Here is a 22,460-nt window from a genome sequence, read left to right on the forward strand (position 1 = left end):
TGACACTGTTTAATAAAGCCAATGATTGCTGGGCATTAAAAAGGGAGAACAATTTATATTAAAAAAAAAAAAAATCAATCCTCTTTGGAAGGTAAAAATCCACTGTTTTTAGAAATGAGCTCTAATTTAAAAAATATTCTGCATTATACATACAGTGCCCCCTGGTGCTTTATCACAAAACTAGAGTTGGAGGGAGCAGATAAAAGAAAGTTGAATTATTGCACTACTGAAAACACATGGGATACTGAGTGCCACAGAAGACACATAAACTATAATCCTGGTCCTCCCTCCAGACAGTTATGACCTTGGACAAGTCACTCTCTGGGTATAGTTTCTTTATGTGTAAAGTGAAAACGAACACTTCTACTCTGAAATCTCTATTCTGAAATGAGTTCTCATTGTAATTTCTTTTTTCTCTTTCCTATAATTACATTGTAAATTATTGAACAGCCCCTATACAGCAGTCCCTGAATCATATCATTGGTGAAAAGATAAATAAGTCCTAGGCCTTGCAACAACTGAATTCACAATCTCATGAGGGTTTATGAAAATGTAAACAAAAACATTAATTAGACTGCTTAAAAGACTTACTTATAGTATGGCAATTTCTAAACAAAGGAAATATGTTGAAATCAAAGCAATATAATTATATTAATTGTGAAAATATGAGCAGACATATCACCTGTCTATATATCTCTATGTATACACACACACACATCATACACCTATCTGCAAATACTGTTTCTGTCAAGATGAGAGTTAGCAAGAAAAACATAGGAACTGTAATTTTTTAAAGTAGCAATTACAAAAGGAAAAAAGAAAGGCAAATCCACATGCTTCGTACACAGTATTCTTTTTAAGATTCTTAATAAAATTAAAAATATAATAAAGGATGCATACTCGACTCTTAAAATTTTACTTGCTTTTTAAGCAAATAAGCAAAGATATTTAACTCTAGTATGAAACTAAATGCTTAAAATTTTATCTCAATTTTCTATAACAATGCTATAAAATACTAAAAAAAAAAAAAACCCTATAACATCCCCATTTCACATATGTGGAAAGTAAGACTTAGAAAAGTTAAATAAATAATTTCCTCTGGGACATGCAAATTGTGAGTTATGACAGCTACATAGATCAGGGACCGTCATCACTGCACCAAACTACACAGAATACAATCTTACTGGAAATAAATATCCAATGTGCATAATGCAGAGTAAGTTAAGTTTTGTCTCTTAGTGTGTTACAAAGAAAAGTTCAACTTTTTCCCAAATGCTTTTTAACAGTTAGTATTACCTCAAAACTATCTTTGTAATTAATTCTCTACACATAAAAAATTTAATAGTCCTATCATTTAAAAGTAGTTATCTGGGTTTATAAAGCTTGCAAAAAAAAAAAAAAAAAAAAACTTGTTTAAAACACAGACAAAAATCAAGTAACTATATGTCAACATACTTGCATTTCTTGCTGGGTCCTTCAGTCTATATATCAGCATATATGCATTTGTGGAGCTAGTAAAAACATAAAAATGATTAATGGGGACAAAAAGTTGACTGTAAAGATTCCATTTCCTAGCATCAAATTTTTAATTTAAATAGAAGTTTTTTCATTGTCTCAAACAATTAAAAATAATGTATTCTTGAACAGGTTCAGATTTAAACATTCTAGGAAAAAAGACTACTTTGACATATTCATGAGAAAATCCTCTGTCTTCTCTTGGTAACACAGTAAAATCTTCAAAAAACCTTTGTCCTTGAATGACTGCTTCAGTTAAGCCAGTAGGCAGCAAATTTTTTCCCATCTGGAAAAGGGCCAGATGGTAAAAGCCATAGGCTTTGTGGGCAACTCTGCTATTGTGGTGGGAAAAGATGAACATACAGTATTTAAACCAACGAGCATGGTGGTGTTTCAATAAAACTATTTTCTAAAACTGCAGGCAGGCTGAATCTGGCCCATAGGTTACAGCTTGTCAACCCCTGGGTTAAATCTTTTTAGTGCATAAAATGTTGAAAAGCTTGTAATTCTAATTTATGAACAGTAAAACCAGGAAGTTCTTTACCTTGCAAAAGCACTGGAGTAATATCCTCTGCTTCCTGAAGATCCACCGTGTGTTTTCTTAATGTCCTCTTGTGTTATCTAAAAGTTGTTACAGTACTTACTTTTTTTGGTACCATCTAACACCTTTATATCAATATGAACTCAAGTTTTAACCTCAGAGTTAAATAGACCACACAGATACCATTTCTCAAAATGTAATCATAACCAGTGGCTACTAACGGTCAGTCATTTCTAGTCCTCTTAAATAGGCAGCCCACACGAAGGCTCAAGCCAAGAAGAAAATTGGGAATCTATCTCTACAACACTCAACAAGTTCAAAATAAAACAAAACAAGGAGATAACAACAATAAACAAAGGAAATTTACTGGAAACAAAAACAAAAGACTGATTAGGTATGTGTCTTAAAGTGCTTCACTGGACAGACTGTCTCCCATTTTTAATAAACCCTCTACTGATGAGAAACATCCCTACTCCTGTCTTTCAGAATAATAATCTTAAAAAATTCCTCCTTACCCTGCTGACATGTTGATCATTGAAGCTGTACCATTGCTCATCACTGAAAGACTTTATGCACGCATAATAATGGCCACCAGCAGCACTCCCTGAATGAACCATAACGGAGAAGAGCTCATAGATCAAGGAATTCTAAGGGAAAAAAAAAGTAACTCAGAGCAGAGGAGAAACACAAAACCCTAATTTGTATATTTCTTATTCTCTACTAAAACACAGTGAGGTAATATGTTGGTTGTCCTATTTATTTATGGCAAATCAACTTTTCTCCAAGATCATTAAAATGGTAATTCACCACATAATTTTATATACCACCAGTTTCATTCAACATATTCTTTCACATTTTAATTATGCTATAACCTTTAGAACAATGCATAACTGAGATATAAATTTATATATTTATGTAAAAAGAAGAAAATAGTCTGAAATTTTAGAAGCAGATGCTTAACATGAGAGTATTCTGATATGCACATCAAAATCAATACATTTCAACTAACATTTTTAAAAATTCAAATAAGATGATTTTGAACATCTTTTTTTTTTTTTGAACATCTTGTAATGTATTTATGTAGTATCTGTAATACACTAATCTATTGATTTGATGTCTCTCAGGTATGCAAAGCTGGTTCAACATTAGAAAATCAACCAATGTAAACCAGGCTAAAGAAGATAAATTATATGATCATAATCAATTGAATCCAGAACAGCATTTGGCAAAATCCAAACCCATCCATGATAAAGACTCTCAACTAACTAGGAAGAGAGGAACATCCTCAAATTGATAAACAACATCTACAAAAAACCCATAAAACCTATGAAAGAGCCAATATCATACTTAATGATGAGAGACTGAATACTTTCCTCCTGAGACTGGGAATAATAAGGCAAGAGTGTCTTCTCTCACCATTCCTATTCAACACGGTATGGGAACTCCTATCCAGTGGAACAAGACAAAGGGAAAAAAAAATATGTAAGACATAATTGTCTATGTAGAAAAACCAGGCAAGGGGTGGATTTAGCTCTTGAGCCATAGTTTTCCAACTCTTGCTTGAAAGCAATGATCTTTATACCAAGTTATGATATATCTGCTACATTATTCATCACAGCAATTCACACTCATCTGCCCTGAAAGAAACAGATAATTTTAAAAGGTAAAGAGTAGTGGTAATGGTGATGAGAATAATGGTCTTGGTCTAAAAACAGATTTATGCAAGTGAAACTCCATTCTTAAATACTGCCTTAAAAAAGCCTGTATTTAATACGACTGTGTAAGACTTGAATTCATGATCAGTCTTCAGACTGGCAATTCATTATTCACACCATGCTCAAGACATTTGATCTGTAATTCTACCCTCAAAAAAGTAAATGACACAAATGTGAACTAGTTTGAAAAATCTTAAAAATCACTGACCTAGTAACAAAAAAAATTCTATCCTAGATATCATTCAGTCTTGTAGTTTTCAAATTACAATCCATGGAATTATATCATTTTTTGAAGTCCCTTAAGGGCTGTCATAGGGCAGGGGAGGGAAACTGAGGGTTCCCTATCTAAAAAAGATTAATTCTCCTATTGTTTCAGAAAGGATTCTATAGCCAGAATTTTTTAAATTAACAAATCTAGCCTCATGCTTTCAATTTGCTATATGAGAAAACTCTGATGTAAGATTTAGAGCCTTGCTGTTACTTCAAAGGCCAGTTACAGTTCAGTGTCTCAGAAGTCAATGCTCCCACCTGTAAGCAGTTTTTCCTAAAGTTTAATTTTGATCATATATGCCTAAAAACAGTAGCAATTAAATGTTTTAAAAGAGAATTATAATAGCAGCTCAGCAATTACTTTATTCTGTCTTTCAACTAAAAACCACAAATTATAAAATACCTTCTCAAGTCCAGGTTTTGGAATCTTTTCAGTTCCGCTATTGTTTTCAAGGCAGATTCCTTCATCAACACCGTCATCATTGGAGAAATCATTGCTCATTTGATCACTGTGACAACTGCCTTCATTTTCTGCTCCACTGTCAGTGCAACTTTCAGTCTGAGGAGACTTCTTAATAAAACATAATTATCTTACAATTATAAGGCAAATAAAGGGAAAATATAAACCTTTTATATGCTGTGAACTTTTTCGCAAAATTTAAGACACTATTGCTAATAAAAATACTTATTCTACTTCAAGCAAATTTATTTCCTCTTAAAAAAGTGAGACCTTAAACAAAAAAGTATATTTTAAAATCGTTTCTGTTAACATCCTTATTAACATTCTCTATTAACAAATTATTGATTCAGAATTCTACTAAACTTCATTTATGCTACAGTTGCAAAGTAACAGTATAAAACTACCATTTCTTTCATCAAAAACCATAAAAGCAGAGAACCTAAGCTCCAAAGTGAGCTTCTGTTGTTCTCAAATCCCAAAAGAACACCATTTCCTTTCTTGAACAAAAAGTGCAATTCAGTTTATCACTATGCTAGGTATTACAGACAATTAGAAAGAAAAACAAGATACTGTCTCTCTCAAGAATGTTATACTCCAGTTATAGGAGGCAGAAATGCAACAACAGCAAATAATACTTTTCCATGCTTTTATGATTTTTAAATCTCTTTCAGACAAATTTAACTTAAAGAATTCTTCCTAGAAATCCTCAAACAACTCCTTCCTCCCTTCTCCTTAAATATTTTAAAACATAGTTTGAAAACTCTTCTCTAAAATGTAGGCCCTTGATATGTTTAAGGCGCTGCATAGAAGTCCTTCAATTAACCCAGCAATATGTAGTAAGTACCAACTTTTTACCAAGAATTTTGTTCTAAGGATTACATCTAACATATAGTCTTCATTCTTCAACAAAGTCTGGTCCAAGGAAAAATGGAAATGAAAACCAACTTTAGAATTCTACATGAAGTTCAAAGAGATCATTCCCAAAACCTCTTTTAACTAAGCCAGAACACCTACTCTTCTCCCAAGAAATGGACCTATAATTTCCTCAAAGTTCCTGTCAAACCTTCTGTCTCAGTTTTTTTCTCTTGGAAAAGACTTCCTTTTACAAGAACTACATTAGGAATATAAGAAGACCAATCTAATACTGATCTCCAAGTAGGAAATCTCCTTTGAAAGTTTGGTATACTATGGATAGATTTCCTAGCTTAAGCACAAGTGTTTGAGATATTATTTCAAATTAAACCTTTCAAAATATTACCTGGACACAGGTACCATTCAATGAACATTTACTCTATCTAAGGCAATCTCTTCTTAGAAAAGCTATAAAAATCAATTATCATCCTTACTTTACAGACAGGGAAAGTGAAGCTCAGAAAATAATCTGACTCTTAGTACTTAAGAGCATAAATAAAATTTGAGAATGTTTGAAATTATTTTTGAGCCTCTGGGAAAAGGCAGTTTTTAACTACTGTGATGAATTCCAATCAGAAAAAAATGCTTTATGACAGTTTTGAGAATAAGAAAGATTTATCACTCTCTAACAACTATGTTAAATGGCTGTACATATTCCTAATAACTAAATCAGAGGAGTTTCCAAACGAATAGAATGGGATATTATGAATCCTTTACTGGATAAGGACAGAGGAACCAGAGAATTTGGGGAGGTCAATGAGTAGAAGAAATTAATTAGCATTATCTGTGCCTTCAAAGTCTCATTCTCAAACTATATTTAATTTTAAATTCTTTACCTTAAAATTTTTAATTTAAAAACTAATTAAAAATATCTTTATTATCTAGGTTTATAACTTAGCCAATTTATAAGCTGGTAAACCTTAAGTGGCTTCCCTGGTGACTCAGCCGTAAAGAATCTGCCTGCCAATGCAGGAGACACGGCTTCAATCCCTGGGTCGGGAAGATCCCCAGGAGAAGAAATGGCAACCCACTCCAGTATCCTTGCCAGGAAAATCTCATGGACAGAGGGGCCTGGTAGGCTGCAGTCCATGGGGTCACAAAGAGTTGGACATGATTTACTGACTAAGCAACAACAACAACAAAACCTTAAATGAGAACAACCCGGAAAACAATGCTTAAAAAAGTCACTAAGACAAAACAAGAAATTTAAGGCCACAGTACCCATTTTGCTTGTTCATTCAATACACTGTATTTGTTCTGTTTATCGTGTACCAGAAACACAAATGCAGCCCATCTCTAGACTGCTATATTTCAATAACTAAGCAAATTATGAAATATAAGAGGCTTGTGGTCCATTGGCTAAGATTTCAAGCTCCTCCTGCAGGGGGCCTGGGTTCAATCCCTGTTGATGGAACTAGAGATCCCTCACGCTGTAACTAAGATCAAAGATCCCACATGCTGCAACTAAGACCTAGCACAGTCAAATAAACAAACATGCTTTTTAAAAAGAGAGAAAGTTATGAAACATAAGATTATCTACTCAAATAAATAATTTCAGAGTTTAATATCCTTGTCTTTTCAAAGAATATCACGTTACTCTGATCAAAACTGAAGTATAATTTTTAAGTATTTACCTCATCCTCAACATCAATAAATGTACTCATATCTAGTTCCTCAGGAAATGTCATCCGATCATTCAGTTTAATCCTGTGCATGGTTGTATAGTCAAAATCAAACCTTTTCAATTGTAAGGTCAGAAGATAAGGGAAATGCAAAAACCGAAGACCCTAAAAAAAAAGTGGGGAGAATCTACTGAATACTGAATATTATCTCAGATAATTAAGTATTAATTTCTACATGGCATCTACCTTTCGTGCATCACACTTCTTCTTACAACGTTCACAAAAATACTGATTTGGGCCATCCAGGATCTCTGGCTGAATAAATGCATGCAATGCTTCTTCCTAGTTAGAAAACAAATTGTTGTATAATTATTGTGAAATATTATAATGTTAATGATAAAGTCCTGAATATAAAAAAATTTTAATTACCAAAATACTCATAAACAGAATGGCTAGAAAATTAAGAATTCAAATGCAAAAAAGGGAAAAAAGTATCAACAACAAAATGATTTTATCATTATAAAACAGCAAAAAATTACTTTATTTCATTCTGTATGAGTGCTACGTTTCCTGGTCTTGCACATTAGTCATCTCTGCTTAATTGTCATAGACTTTACATTGTGGTTTTTGGCTAAATAATCTAACAGATCCTCAGTCTTTAGATTAAAAAGTAATTCCACACTTAAAAAAGCAGTTGCATACGTCACTGCATTCTTCTTATAAAAGGAGACTACTTTAAACTGCACAGTTAAAACACAGTGCTCTGAAGTGTACATTATCTGTACACTTAAAAATCTAATCATTTTCTTTCGTCACTACATTTAGGGTCAGTTAGTAATTCGCCACTGTATTACTTAGAAAGATTGAAAACTATTGTGCAGCCATCTCACTGCTTGTCAGATACTGCTCCACTTGAAAATGTATGAGAGCTCCTGGACTGTTCACCTAGAGGAACCACGTGGTTCTCTTTTTCTCCATACAGCTTTAAGACAGAAGCAAGAAACCTGTATGAATATTGTTGAAGAATCAGTAGGTATAAAGTTTTTAATTTTTCAACATTGACTTTTTGCAATTAAAAAAGTTTCAGTTAGTACAACATATATGATTGGGGATTCCCTGGTAGCTTGGCTGGCAATCTGCCTGCAATGCAGAAGATCCCAATTTGATTCGTGGGTCGGGAAGATCCTCTGGAGAAGGGATAAATTAAGATAACCACTGCAGGATTCTTGGGCTTCCCTGGTGGTTCAGCTGGTACAGAATCAGACTGCAATGTGGGAGACGTGGGTTCAATCGCTGAGTTGGGAAGATCCCCTGGAGAACGAAACAGCTACCTACTCCAGTATTCTGGCAAGGAGAATTCCATGGACTGTATAGCATATAAGGTTGGATTGCACAATTTCATTTGATATCATCTTTATTCCTCACACATGGTCTAAGGACATGGTCTGACAATATTTATTACATATAAAGAAAAAGAAATACAATCACTAAGACAAAATATCTTCAAAAATTTTTTTGCTATAGAACAAGTTGTTCCTCAAAAGGTAAGTGAGCTTGATCTGGCAAAATGGAGTTAGTGTAAAAACAGCTACCAAGTATATAAAATTTACACAATGCTTGGTATAGTTCATTTTGGAATAAGACTAAAAAATTACAAAAAAAATATACAAAATGCTTCTAACGTCAGTTCAGTTCAGTTCAGTCGCTCAGTCGTGTCCGACTCTTTGCGACCCCATGAATCACAGCACTCCAGGCCTCCCTGTCTATCACCAACTCCCGGAGTTCACTCAGACGCATGTCCATCGAGTTGGTGATGCCATCCAGCCATCTCAACCTCTGTTGTCCCCTTCTTCTCCTGCCCCCAATCCCTCCCAGCATCAGAGGCTTTTCCAATGAGTCAACTCTTTGCATGAGGTGGCCAAAGTACTGGAGTTTCAGCTTTAGCATCATTCCTTCCAAAGAAATCCCAGGGCTGATCTCCTTCACAATGGACTGGCTGGATCTCCTTGCAGTCCAAGGGACTCTCAAGAGTCTTCTCCAACACCACAGTTCAAAAGCATCAATTCTTCGGCGCTCAGCTTTCTTCACAGTCCAACTCTCACATCCATACATGACCTCTGGAAAAACTATAGCCTTGACTAGACGGACCTTTGTTGGCAAAGTAATGTCTCTGCTTTTTAATATGCTATCTAGGTTGGTCATAACTTTCCTTCCAAGGAGTAAGCGTCTTTTAATTTCATGGCTGCAGTCACCATCTGCAGTGATTTTGGAGCCCCAAAAAATAAAGTCTGACACTGTTTCCACTGTTTCCCCATCTATTTCCCATGAAGTGATGGGACCAGATGCCATGATCTTCATTTTCTGAATGTTGAGCTTTAAGCCAACTTTTTCACTCTCCACTTTCACTTTCATCAAGAGGCTTTTAGTTCCTTTTCACTTTCTGCCATAAGGGTGGTGTCATCTGCATATCTGAGGTTATTGATATTTCTCCCGGCAATCTTGATTCCAGCTTGTGCTTCTTCCAGCCCAGCGTTTCTCATGATGTACTCTGCATAGAAGTTAAATAAGCAGGGTGACAATATACAGCCTTGATGTACTCCTTTTCCTATCTGGAACCAGTCTGTTGTTCCATGTCCAGTTCTAACTGTTGTTTCCTGACCTGCATATAGGTTTCTCAAGAGGCAGGTCAGATGGTCTGGTATTCCCATCTCTTCAAGAATTTTCCACAGTTTATTGTGATCCACACAGTCAAAAGCTTTGGCAAAGTCAATAAAGCAGAAATAGATGTTTTTCTGGAACTCTCTTGCTTTTTCCATGATCCAGCGGATGTTGGCAATTTGATCTCTGGTTCCTTTGTCTTTTCCAAAATCAGCTTGAACATCTGAAAGTTCACAGTTCATGTATTGCTGAAGCCTGGCTTGGAGAATCTTGAGCATTACTTTACTAGCGTGTGAGATGAGTGCAATTGTGCGGCAGTTTGAGCATTCTTTGGCATTGCCTTTCTTTGGGAGCTTCTAACTTCACCCATCTCCAATTTTGTCCTCAGAACACAAAGAAGTATTAATAAGGTTGGGGAGGGGGACCAAAAATAGCCAGCTTTTCTCCATATATTCAAGTATTTTACAGGAGGTCATAGAAAAGAACACATTTAGAAAATGATATTTTTTCCCCTTCTAGAGCATATTTTAAGTAGGAAAAAGGCAAATTCTTCAAAAACATAAGAGCAAAAGAAGCTTTAAGAGCAAGCACATCTATAGCTTAACACAGACTGATAAAAATCAGTTGAGCTTTCCAAATGGAAACTGAATTAGTACAACACTTGATATATTTTTAAAAAAGGGGGAGAGTGAGAAAATTACATAACTCAAATTCTACTTTATGAAACTATATGTATGTACTGATTTCTGGCTTATAGTTCACAATCAGAGCTATAATTTTTAAAATCCAGAGAAAAATCTGAACAACAGAAAATTCCCTTAAACATTTTACCCAGACTCACCAACTTTTAACCTTTTGCTCCCTCTGCTTTATCATTCTCCCACCTACACTCACATCATGTGTTTTTCCAAAGGAGTTAATCAGATTCAGGAAAATTTAATATTGGTAATTTGTCAGTCCATACTCCAATTCTGTCAATTATTCTAATAATGTCCTTTACAGTATTTCTCCCCATCCAGTATAGAATCAAATCCAGGAACAAAGTCTGCATTTGGATGACTGCCTCTTCAGATTCATTTTATCAGAACAGTTCCAAAGCCTTTCTTTCATGATATTAACAATTTTTGAAGAGGCTAGGTTATCTTATAAAATGTTCCACAATTTGGGTTTGTTTGATGTTCCTCACGGTTAGATTCAGTTTATGTCTTCCTTACTAAACTACTACGTAAGTAATGATGTATTCTTCAAAGGGTATCACAGTCAAAGGGCATGTGTCCTTAACATCCCTATTGGTGATACTAACTTCAATCACCTGGTCAAGGCGTTGCCCAGTTTCTTCACTATATATGGTTATTACTTTTTCCTCTTTCCAACTAATAAGCAATTTGTAAGGAGACACTTGGGAGCCCATACAAAAATACTGAGCCTTAACAAGTTTTCCACCTTGGTTTAGCATCCATTATTGGATTCTTGCTTAACCCAAATTTTAATGTTTGTTTTGTAAGTCAATTTGACAATCTTTTACTTTTAACAGGGAATTTAAGCCCATCCGTATCTAACAGGACCAATGTTTTGCTCCATCTCAGTCACTATTGTGTATTTTAATTATTCTATTAATATTTACTGTTTTTTCCTACATGGTGCTTTTCTTTGCTATTTTTCTACATTTTCTTTTGGTATTTAGGAAGCCTAGTAATTTGTTCTAATGTATTTATATACACTTTTGCTAGTTTTCTTAACCCTTCCTCCTCCTTTTCCTTAAGTTTTTAGTGTCTATACTGCCAATTTTAAATGGTATCCTGGTCTCCCCCCATTTAACCATCTATGACCTCATTCTACATCCCCTTTTTTCTTTCCCTTTTTTAAGAGAGGCATTCTTTGTACATCAGGATACAGTATTTCATACTTTCTTCTATCATGTCCTCACCCTTGTTTTATTTAGTCCTTAATTCTATATATTAAATGCTCACGGTCCTTTTGCTGAAGCTTCCCCAGTGGTCTCTTGGGTGGGTGGAGCTCACCCTCTAATAAACTCAAGGTTTACAGATAAAATAATCAATGAGTCCCCCAGTATTCAAAGTCTGATTTTCTACTGCCATAATAATTGAAGAAAAATTTGGCTAGATAGCAAATCCTTGGCTTACAATTTTTACTTCCTTGAAACTGCTATTCTGTTGCTATGACTTGCATGTTGCTCTTCAAAAATATGATGCCAGTCCAATTTATCTTTCAAGTTTAAAGTCTATTAAAATATGTCTCAGAGTTGGATCATTCCAGATCTGTTTTTCCAGGCATGTTGGGGGTTGGGGGGGGAAGGAATCTTTCAAAAAGTTGATTAAACTTCCCCAATTCCCAGAAAGTTTTCCTGGATTATAGTTTATAAGTGTTGCTCTACCGTGTTTTTATGCTTCACACAGTCCAATTATGTTGGATTCCTTTGCCAGTCTTCCTTTATAATCATTTGCTTTGAGATCCTAATTTTTACTTTATCTCATTTTCTATATTCTTCCTTAGCTTTCATTCCATCCTATTTTCTCTCTAGTATTTTATAACTAGTTCTTCATTTCTAATGTAGTTTCATCTTTTCTTCAATTTCCTTCCTGAGTTCGATCAGCTCACACTTCATTTCTTGTTTTGTTTTTCTAATCCATTCCTCTCCTTAAATTTTTGGATACCAGGTTCTATTCTGCTTGCTTGAGAATACTTAATTTAGTCCAGAGTACTGTGTTACAGTATCCTATTTTGTGGCTACTTTTTTGAGGTTTCCTTTTTCAGGGCTGTGTTTATGTCTAGACTTATTCATCAGCTGAAATGCTTTAATACGTATATTCTGTTTTCTTTCAACAGCTGTGCTGTTTAATTTTTTTCCTATAGTCATTTTGTGGATGGCATTCTTTAGTTTGTGAGTATGTTCTATTAACTTCAGTTCAGTTCAGTCACTCAGTCGTGTCCGACTCTTTGTGACCCCATGAATCGCAGCACGCTAGGCCTCCCTGTCCATCACCAACTCCCAGAGTTCACTCAGACTCACATCCATCGAGTCAGTGATGCCATCCAGCCATCTCATCCTCTGTCGTCCCCTTCTCCTCCTGCCCCCAATCCCTCCCAGCATCAGAGGCTTTTCCAATGAGTCAACTCTCTGCATGAGGTGGCCAAAGTACTGGAGTTTCAGCTTTAGCATCATTCCTTCCAAAGAAATCCCAGGGCCGATCTCCTTCAGAATGGACTGGTTGGATCTCCTTGCAGTCCAAGGGACTCTCACGAGTCTTCTCCAACACCACAGGTCAAAAGCATCAATTCTTCGGCGCTCAGCCTTCTTCACAGTCCAACTCTCACATCCATACATGACCACAGGAAAAACCATAGCCTTGACTAGACGGACCTGTGTTGGCAAAGTAATGTCTCTGCTTTTGAATATGCTATCTAGGTTGGTCATAACTTTCCTTCCAAGGAGTAAGCGTCTTTTAATTTCATGGCTGCAGTCACCATCTGCAGTGATTTTGGAGCCCAAAAAATAAAGTCTGGCACTGTTTCCACTGTTTCCCCATCTATTTCCCATGAAGTGATGGGACCGGATGCCATGATCTTCGTTTTCTGAATGTTGAGCTTTAAGCCAACTTTTTCACTCTCCACTTTCACTTTCATCAAGAGGCTTTTTACTTAGTGAAGTGCTATTTTGTGAATGGGTAATGGTGAAGAAGAGGTTGGTGTCCCCTTTGATTTTGCAGAATCATTCTCTTCTTATTTTCTCTTCACTGCTATGACTTAGGGGCATCATCCCTTTTTGGTTTATCTCCTTCTCTAGAAGCAAAATTCCTCCAAGGCTGTCACTTTCTAACCCTTCTCACTCTAAAATTCCTTCTGTGTAGCTGGTGCTATAAACTATCAAGTCCCAGTCTGAGTTCACTATTTTGGCACATACTGTTGTACTTTCTCATTTAAGGGTATTCCATCTTCATTTAAGTCTTCCAATCCCCACTCCTCTGCTACATGGAGTCTCTAAAGCGTCCCACTCCGTACTCTCCACACACACACACTTGCAACAATACTGGAAGGTCTCCTGGAACTTGGTAATTTTGCTATTTTCATGTAATTTAAAGTTCATATTATTCTGTCTCCTAGTATTCCAAAAGGTACGGGTCAGTTGGGTTTTGCTAGTGTTCCTTTTTGCCTATGGTTTGGGGAAGGCATGTGGGATTATGTAGATTCAGACAGCTGAAATTATCCTTTAGATTCACAAACCAGTTAAAGCTATACTAACAATTTTCTTTAGTTTCCTATTCACTTTTTAAAAAGTTGCCACTAGAATAATTATAAATAAAGATTAGCCAGCCATAAAAATTAGTTTCATCTGTTCATACAAATAAAGTATGTATGGGCTAATGTGGTTATATACATTTATCTTCACCTAATGTGATGAGACAACAAAATCATGCCAAACTATATTTTAGATACTAAAAAACAAGTTATGGATCATAAAAATGGAACAAAATATAAACACTGTGCCATTATTAATACACACTCATACACACACACACACACACACACACACACACACGGTAAGCTCATGCTTACCATGAGCTGTCCTCTTGAGTATGTTAAACTATTCTTAAGTCATTTTTCCAAACTAGCTTTGGGTTGACTGTGATTGTTTTTTATCATTCCAGAGTGAAGATAATAGCTTTATTTTCTAGCACTTACACCTCCTTATATATTACACAAAGTGTAACTGTACACAGGTTTTTAGACCCTATTCTTCAGCATTCAGAACATAATATAGAGAATTCTTATATCCTTGGTTCTTTGATTAAGAAATATAGAAAATCTAGGTATAGAGCAATCAAAAGATGGAACCAAGAAACAGTATTGCCTATAAATCCTCATTTAACTCTTAACTTACATATAAAATTCTTTCTACATCATTCACTACTTCATATTTTATTTTTCGAACTGAACCACATAAGATAAATTAGAACTACCACTGATAATTATTTTCTAACTGATTTTAATATACTCAGCAATTCTGTACTACTGATATGCAGTTATGTCTTCCTTACAGAGTCAACTATCTTTCCCAGAATATATACTTTGTATTTCTCTTTAAAGTAGGAAAAAGATTGTATTTTTACTTAAGCTATCTACTTTTAATTGCAATTTTTGAGATTACTGAAGGTTCATATACAATTATAAAAAGTAATACAGAGCCCCCTGTACATGGTGCGATTCCTCCAAATGGTAGGTAACTAGTTTGCAAAACTATAGTATAATATCACAATCAGGATACCGACACTGATATAACCCACCAATATTATTCCAATTTTCTCAGTTTCAGTGTATTCATTTGTCTGTGCATGTGTGTACAGTAAGCTCTATATAATGTTATTACCTGTATAGGCTCATGTATCTACCACCACAGCCAAGAGACTGAACAGTTCCTACACAAGGATCACTCATGTTGCCCTGTTATAGTAACTACCTACCCATCCTTCCCCTGGGTTCAGCTACTCTATAAGCTCTGGCAATGATTAATCTCTCAATTCTAAAACTGTTGTATCCAAAATGTTATATAAATGAAATCATATGTAATCTTTGGAGATTCGCTTTTGTCACGCAGCATAATTCTCTGGAGATTCATTCAAGTTTCTGTGTGTACTGCAGTTTGTTCCTTTTTATTAATAAGTAGTATTCTATGGTTTGTATGCACCCCAGTTAATCCATTTACTTGCTAAAGGACATCTGGGCTGATTCCAGTTTTAGAATATTAAAACTGGAGACATTATGAACATCTAGTTAGTTTTCATTTCTTTGGGATAATCAAAAGAGTATAATTACTGGAGGTTATGGTCACTTCATGTTTAGCTTCATAAGAAACTGCCTATAATACTTCACATTCCCACCAAAAACATGAGTGATCCAGTTTCTCCACACTGTTGCCAGTTTTTTGTGCTGCCATTATTTTTTATTTTAGCCATTCTGTTGGTAGTGTGTTGTCTTCATAAGGTTTGAATTTGCATTTCTGTTTTGTTGCTGTTCAGTTGTTATGTTATGTCCGGCTCTCTGCATTTCCCTAGAGATGCTAAATATCTTTTCCTGTATTTATTTAGTATCTGTAATATGCTCTTAGATAGAATGTTTTTGTCTTTTGCCTACTTTCTAAACAGACTGTTTGGGTTTTTTATTACAGTGTTTCGGGATGTCTTTATGCATTCTAAATACTAGTCCTCTGCCAGATATGTACTTTCCAAATAATTTCTCTCAGTCTATAGCTTCTCTTTTTATCTTCCTCACTTTGGCTTTCAAAGGGCAAATGTTTTAAAAATTATGTAGAGATACAACTTGTCAATTTTTCCCTTTGTGGACTGTACTTTTTGGTATCAAATCTAAGAATTAATTGCTTAACCCTGTATCTACAGAATTTTTTCCTATTTTTCTAAAAGTTTATAACTTTACATTTTATGTTTAAGTCTATGATCCACTTTGAGCTAATCTTTATACAAGCTGTGAGGTTTAAGTAGAGGTTCAGTTTTATAAATAAGAGTACCCAACTGTTTAACATCATTTGTTGAAAAGACCATCCTTCTTGTACTGAATTGCACTGTGCCATTCTAAAAAATCAGCCGGGCTATCTGTGTGGATTTATTTCTGGGTTTTCTATTATGTTCCACTGATCTATTGCTTATTCTTCCAATATCAGAAAGCCTTGATTACTGTAAGTATATAAGAAGTCTTGAAATCAACTACACAGATTTTTCTTACTTTATTCTTTTTCCAAAATTCTTTTAGCTATTCTAGCTATTTTATGTTGTTTAGAATGAGGTTGAAAAAGTCTGTCAGATTTTGAAAGGAATTCATTAAAATTACACAATTTGGGAGAGAACTGACATCTTCAACATGTGACTCTTTCAATCAATGAGCAGAGTATGTCTTTCCATTCAAATATTATTTTCAGAATTTATAGTTTCCAGTACATAGGTCCAGATCACATTTTGTTAGATTTACACTTAAGGGTTCCCCCCTCCCACACACACAACTGTAAACAATATTGTATTTTTAATTTCACTTTCCACATGTTCTTTGCTAATATTTTGAAACACAACTGATTTGTGTATGTTTATTTTCTATCTGGCTACCTTCTAAAATCACTTATTAGTTTTCCAGGGTTTTGCTTTGTTTTGGCAAATACCTTGGGGTTTTCTATACCAAAAAAACCATGTTATTTAAAAAGGGGGAACAATTTTATTTCTTCCTTTAATTGGTATACCTTTTATTTGTTCTTCTTGCCTTATTGTATTGGCTGTGACTTCCAGTACTAAAATGAATAAGAGCAGATATCCTTGCCGAGATAACCTTGATGTTTTAGGCAGAAAACATTCAGTCTTTCACCACAAAGTATGATGTTAGCTGTAGGTTTTTGAATATGTTCTTTACAAGTTTAAGAAAAATTATCCTCTATTATCAGTTTTTAGGGTTTCTATCATGAGTGGATTATTGAACTCTGTCAAGAGCTTTTTCTAAGTCAATTAATGCGATCATGCCAATTTTCCTGTCTCTGTTAATATGGTAGATTACAGTCAATGATTTTTAAAATACTGACCAGCCTTGAATCCCTAGAATGAACTCTACTTCATCATGGTATATAATTCTCCTTATATATTGCTTAGCTCTATTTACTAATATTTTGACAAGGATTTTTCCATCTATATGCATTAAGGAAACTGGCTTGGTCCTAATTTTGAGGGTTTTTTTGGTTTAGCTGCCTTTGTCTGGTTTGGTATGAGGATGAGAGGGGCTTCATAAAACACATAGGGGAGGGTTCCTTCCTTTTTTTGAAAGGGGTTGTGAAGAACTGGTGCTCACTGTGCTAAAATATGTGGTACAAGTCTCCAGTGAAAACTTTCCAACTTAACAGATTTTCTTAAGAGATTCTAAATTATGAATTTAATATCTTAACAGTTATGGGGCTACTAAAATTATCTAAGCCATATAAGATGAGTATTTTCAAGGCACTGATTCAACTAAGTTATCAAATTATATGTGCAGAACTGTCCCTTATTATCCTTTAGATATCTACAAGGTTTGTAATAGTAGTAGCTTCAGTCTTAATACTGGAAATGTTTATCTTACCTTTTTCCCCTCTGTCAGTCCTGCTACAGGTTTATCAGTTGGACTGATCTTTTCAAATAACTGCTTTTATTGATTTTCTGTTTTCAGTTTCACTGATTTCTGCTCTTTTATTATGTCCTTCCTTCTGCTGGCTTTGGGTTTCTTTTGCTCTTTTTTCCAAGTTAGGTGGAAGCTTACATTATTAATACATAACATTTACTCTTTTTTCTTTTTTTTTTTTAATTTTATATTATTTTTAAATTTTACATAATTGTATTAGTTTTGCCAAATATCAAAATGAATCCGCCACAGCATTTTCTCTTTTTTCTTATGGAAGAATTTATACTAAAGGCCAGCATTTAAAGCTATAAATTTTCCTCCCTGTGGTGGCTCAAACAGTAAGGAATCTGCCTGCAATATGGGAGACCAGGATTCTATCCCTGGGTTGGAAAGATTTTCTGGAGTAGGGAATGGCTACCCACTCCAGTATTCTTGCCTGGAGAATTCTATGGACAGAGGAGCCATGGGGTTGAAAGACTAACACTTTCTTCTCTGTAGTACTGCTTCAGCTGTGTCTCAAAATTTCTGATGTTACACATCTGCATTTCCATTCAAAATATATATATGTATTTAATTTGCCTCGAGATTTTCTCTTTGACTCATGGATTATTTAGAAGTGCATTGTTTATTTTCCCAATGTTTGGTGATTTTCCAATTAACTTTTATTGATTTCCAATTTGATTCCAGTGTGGCAGAAAAACACACTCTCTATGATTTTAATTCTTTTAAATTGAAGTTTGTATTATGGCCCAGGATATGGTCTATCCTCATACGTAGTCACTTGAGAAGAATGTGTACTCTGCTGTTGTCGAGTGCACAGTTTCATATCTATTAGAGCTTGCTGGCTGATGATATTGTTAAGTTCCATATCTTTGTTAATTTTTTGTCTAGAGATTCTACCTATCAATTATTGAGGGCACTGAAGTCTCCAACTGTAACTGTAGATTTGTCAATTTCTCCTTTCATTTTGAAAGGCTTTTTCTTCACATACTTTGCAGCTCTGTAACTTAGTTTGTACACATTTAAGATTGCTGTCTTCTTGATGGATTGACCTTTTTTATCATTAGACAATGCCCTTCTTTGTCTCTAGTAATTCTGCTTTAAAATCAGCTTTATCTCCTTTTAATATAGCCATGCCTCATTTCTCTTGATTAATGTTTACATGATATATAATTTTCAACCCTTTTATTATCAACCTGCCTATTTCAATATACTAAAAGCTGTTTTTTGTACCTAGCATATTGTTGGGTCACATTTTTAAAATCTAATATGCCGATCTCTTCCTTTTACTTGGTATGTGTGTTAGTCGCTCAGTCATGTCCAACTCTTTACAACCCCATGGACTGTAGCTTGCCAGGCTCCTCTGTCCATGGAATTCTCCAGGCAAGAATACTGGAGTGGGTTGCCATTCCCTTCTCCAGAGGATCTTCCTGACACAGGGATCGAGCCCAGGTCTCCTGCACTGCAGCCTGATTCTTTACTGTCTGAGCCACCAGGGATGCCCTTTACTTGGTATAGTTAGACTACTTACATGCAACTAAGTTTGCTATTTTAATGTTTTGGTTTGTTTTATTTTCTGTGCCTTTCTATGGATAACCTGAAAAAAATTTTTGAATTAAATTTTACTTTGATTTATTGATAGTGCTTCTGAGTGTACCAACTCTGGGAGCTGGCAATGGACAGGGAGGCCTGGTGTGCTGCAGTTCATGGGGTCACAAAGAGTTGGACACGATTGAGCAACTGAACTGAACTGAACTGACTGTATCTCTTTTTCAGTAGTTGCTCTACATGTTATATTACATACACAAAACTTTTAGTCTATCGGTCCCATTCTTTTAACTGTTCAAGTGAAGTACACTTTGTCTTTTTACCTCTGTCTTTTTACCTCTTCCCATTTTGTAATATAATTGTCTTAAATAGTTCCTTTACATATATTTAGAATCACACCAGAAAGTATGATTCTAAATTTTGGTTATTAAAAGTGTGATTATAATTTTGGTTCAAGTATCAAAGATAATTTAGAAAACTCAAGAGGAGAAGGAAAGCCTATTGTAGTACCCTAAGTTTTGCAAGATTGCCGGGAGAAATATCAATAACTTCAGATATGCAGATGACACCACCCTTATGGCAGAAAGTGAAGAGGAACTAAAAAGCCTCTTGATGAAAGTTAAAGTGGAGAGTGAAAAAGTTGGCTTAAAGCTCAACATTCATTCTGGCTTACTTCACTCTGTATAATAGGCTCCAGTTTCATCCACCTCATTAGAACTGATTCAAATGTATTCTTTTTAATGGCTGAGTAATACTCCATTGTGTATATGTACCACAGCTTTCTTATCCATTCATCTGCTGATGGACATCTAGGTTGCTTCCATGTCCTGGCTATTATAAACAGTGCTGCGATGAACATTGGGGTACACGTGTCTCTTTCCCTTCTGGTTTCCTCAGTGTGTAATGCACGATACTGGATGCTTGGGGCTGGTGCACTGGGACGACCCAGAGGGATGGAATGGGGAGGGAGGAGGGAGGAGGGTTCAGGATGGGGAACACATGTATACCTGTGGCGGATTCATTTTGATATTTGGCAAAACTAATACAATTATGTAAAGTTTAAAAATAAAATAAAATTAAAAAAAAAAAAAAAAAGCTCAACATTCAGAAGACAAAGATCATGGCATCTGGTCCCATCACTTCATGGGAAATAGATGGGGAAACAGTGGAAACAGTGTCAGACTTTATTTTTGGGGGCTCCAAAATCACTGCAGATGGTGACTGTAGCCATGAAATTAAAAGACTCCTTGGAAGGAAAGTTATGACCAACCTAGATAGCATATTCAAAAGCAGAGACACTACTTTGCCAACAAAGGTCCATCTAGTCAGTTATGGTTTTTCCTGTGGTCATGTATGGATGTGAGAGTTGGACTGTGAAGAAAGCTGAACGCCAAAGAATTGATGCTTTTGACCTGTGGTGTTGGAGAAGACTCTTGAGAGTCCCTTGGACTGCAAGGAGATCCAACCAGTCCATTCTAAAGGAGATCAGTCCTGGGTGTTCTTTGGAAGGATTGATGCTAAAGCTGAAGCTCCAATACTTTGGCCACCTCATGGGAAGAGTTGACTCATTGGAAAAGACTCTGATGCTAGGAGGGATTGGGGGCAGGAGGAGAAGGGGACGACAGAGGATGAGATGGCTGGATGGCATCACCGACTCGATGGATGTTGAGTGAACTCCGGGAGTTGATGATGGACAGGGAGACCTGGCGTGCTGCAATTCATGGAGTCGCAAAGAGTCAGACACGACTGAGTGACTGAACTCAAGTGTTGCTTTCCGTGTTCTTTCTTCATTCCTAATGTTCCAATATGCCTTCCATTTATCATTTCCGATTTAGAGAATTTTCTTTAGCCATTTTTTAAAGGTAGGTCTACTAGTAACAAATTTTCTCAGGATTCCCTCATCCAAGAAGGTCTTGATTTCCCTTTCATTTCTGAGTAATATTTCTGCTGTGTATAAAACTCTAGTTGACAGCTCTTTTCTTTCAACACTTGAAAAATGTGCTACTTCCTTCTGACCTTCATAGTTTTTGATGACAGATCTGCTTATGAGAAACCAGATTGTTTTTCCCCCATAAAAAAGGTACCTTTTCTCACTCACTGCTTCCAAGATATTTTGTCTTTCCTTTTCAAAAGTCTAATTATAATCGAACTTGATGTAAAGTTCTTTTGGCTTATCTTGTTTGTGGTTTGCTCAGCTTCTTGGATCTGCAGCTTTATGCCTTTTGCCAAATTTGGCAAGTCTTCAGTCTATTTCTTCAAGTGTTTTTTCAGCCCTGTCTTCTTTTTCTTCTCCTTCCAGGACTCCAATGACACCAATGTCAGACCTTTTGTTATAGTCCCATGGGTCCCTAAGGATTTTCACCCCCCACTGTACTTCTTCTGTTATTTAAACTGGGCAATTTATATTGTTTTATTGTCAGGTTCACTATACACTGTCTCTTCCATTCTGGTGTTGAGCCTATCCATTAACTTTTTAATTGTGGTTATTGCATTTCTCAGTTCTAAATTCCCATTTCATTTTTCTTTATATCTGCTATTTCTTCCTCAGGACTTTCTATTTTCTCATTTGTTCCAAGTGGGCTTAGGAACTTTCACTGATGTATTGGTTATTTCTATGATGGTTGTTTTAAAATATTTGTCAGATAATTCTAACATCTGTCACTGCTCCCTCTGTAGCCTCCACTGATACCACAGGTAGGAGGGGGATAGCCTCCCTATCTGGGAGGTGGGAAGTGGTAAAAGTCCTGACTCTCATCTAGGCCTCCTCTAACATTACTCCAGTGGGAAGGGAAAGGAACACCTTTTTACTATTAGGTGGGAAGTGTAAGGCTAGGCTCTCCACATGGTCTCTAACAACAATTAACCACAGTAAAAGGAGAATGGCAGTGGGGAGGTTCAGTACTGCCCAGGAGGGAAGAATCTTCTGGCTCCTAGTCAGTCTTCTCTGAAATCACCCCAGCAGGGGGTTGGAGCGCCTTGTTACACCTTTGAGGCTCCCGACTCAGCGTTGGCTGACATAGGTTAGGGTTAGGGCCACAATCTTTCTGGTAGTGTCT

The 22,460-nt window shown here is 35.7% G+C and overlaps 1 protein-coding gene across 6 annotated transcripts in view; it reads right to left on the bottom strand.

Annotated features, from left to right (window-relative positions):
* The window catches only part of USP47 (ubiquitin specific peptidase 47), a 103,175-nt gene that overhangs the window by 23,551 nt on the left and 57,164 nt on the right, over positions 1–22,460 (bottom strand). For 5 of the 6 annotated variants that reach the window (XM_055548624.1, XM_055548621.1, XM_055548620.1 and 2 more), the window contains 6 exons: positions 7,282–7,377; positions 7,048–7,200; positions 4,445–4,612; positions 2,572–2,703; positions 2,060–2,136; positions 1,456–1,511 (listed from right to left, as the gene is read on the bottom strand). In XM_055548624.1, the coding sequence (XP_055404599.1) occupies positions 1,456–1,511; positions 2,060–2,136; positions 2,572–2,703; positions 4,445–4,612; positions 7,048–7,200; positions 7,282–7,377 (682 nt within the window). The remainder of the gene's footprint in view (positions 1–1,455; positions 1,512–2,059; positions 2,137–2,571; positions 2,704–4,444; positions 4,613–7,047; positions 7,201–7,281; positions 7,378–22,460) is intronic. The other variant, XM_055548622.1, reaches the window with a different exon arrangement.

This window comes from Bubalus kerabau, chromosome 15, assembly GCF_029407905.1.
Source record: "Bubalus kerabau isolate K-KA32 ecotype Philippines breed swamp buffalo chromosome 15, PCC_UOA_SB_1v2, whole genome shotgun sequence".
NCBI classification, from domain to species: domain Eukaryota; kingdom Metazoa; phylum Chordata; class Mammalia; order Artiodactyla; family Bovidae; genus Bubalus; species Bubalus kerabau.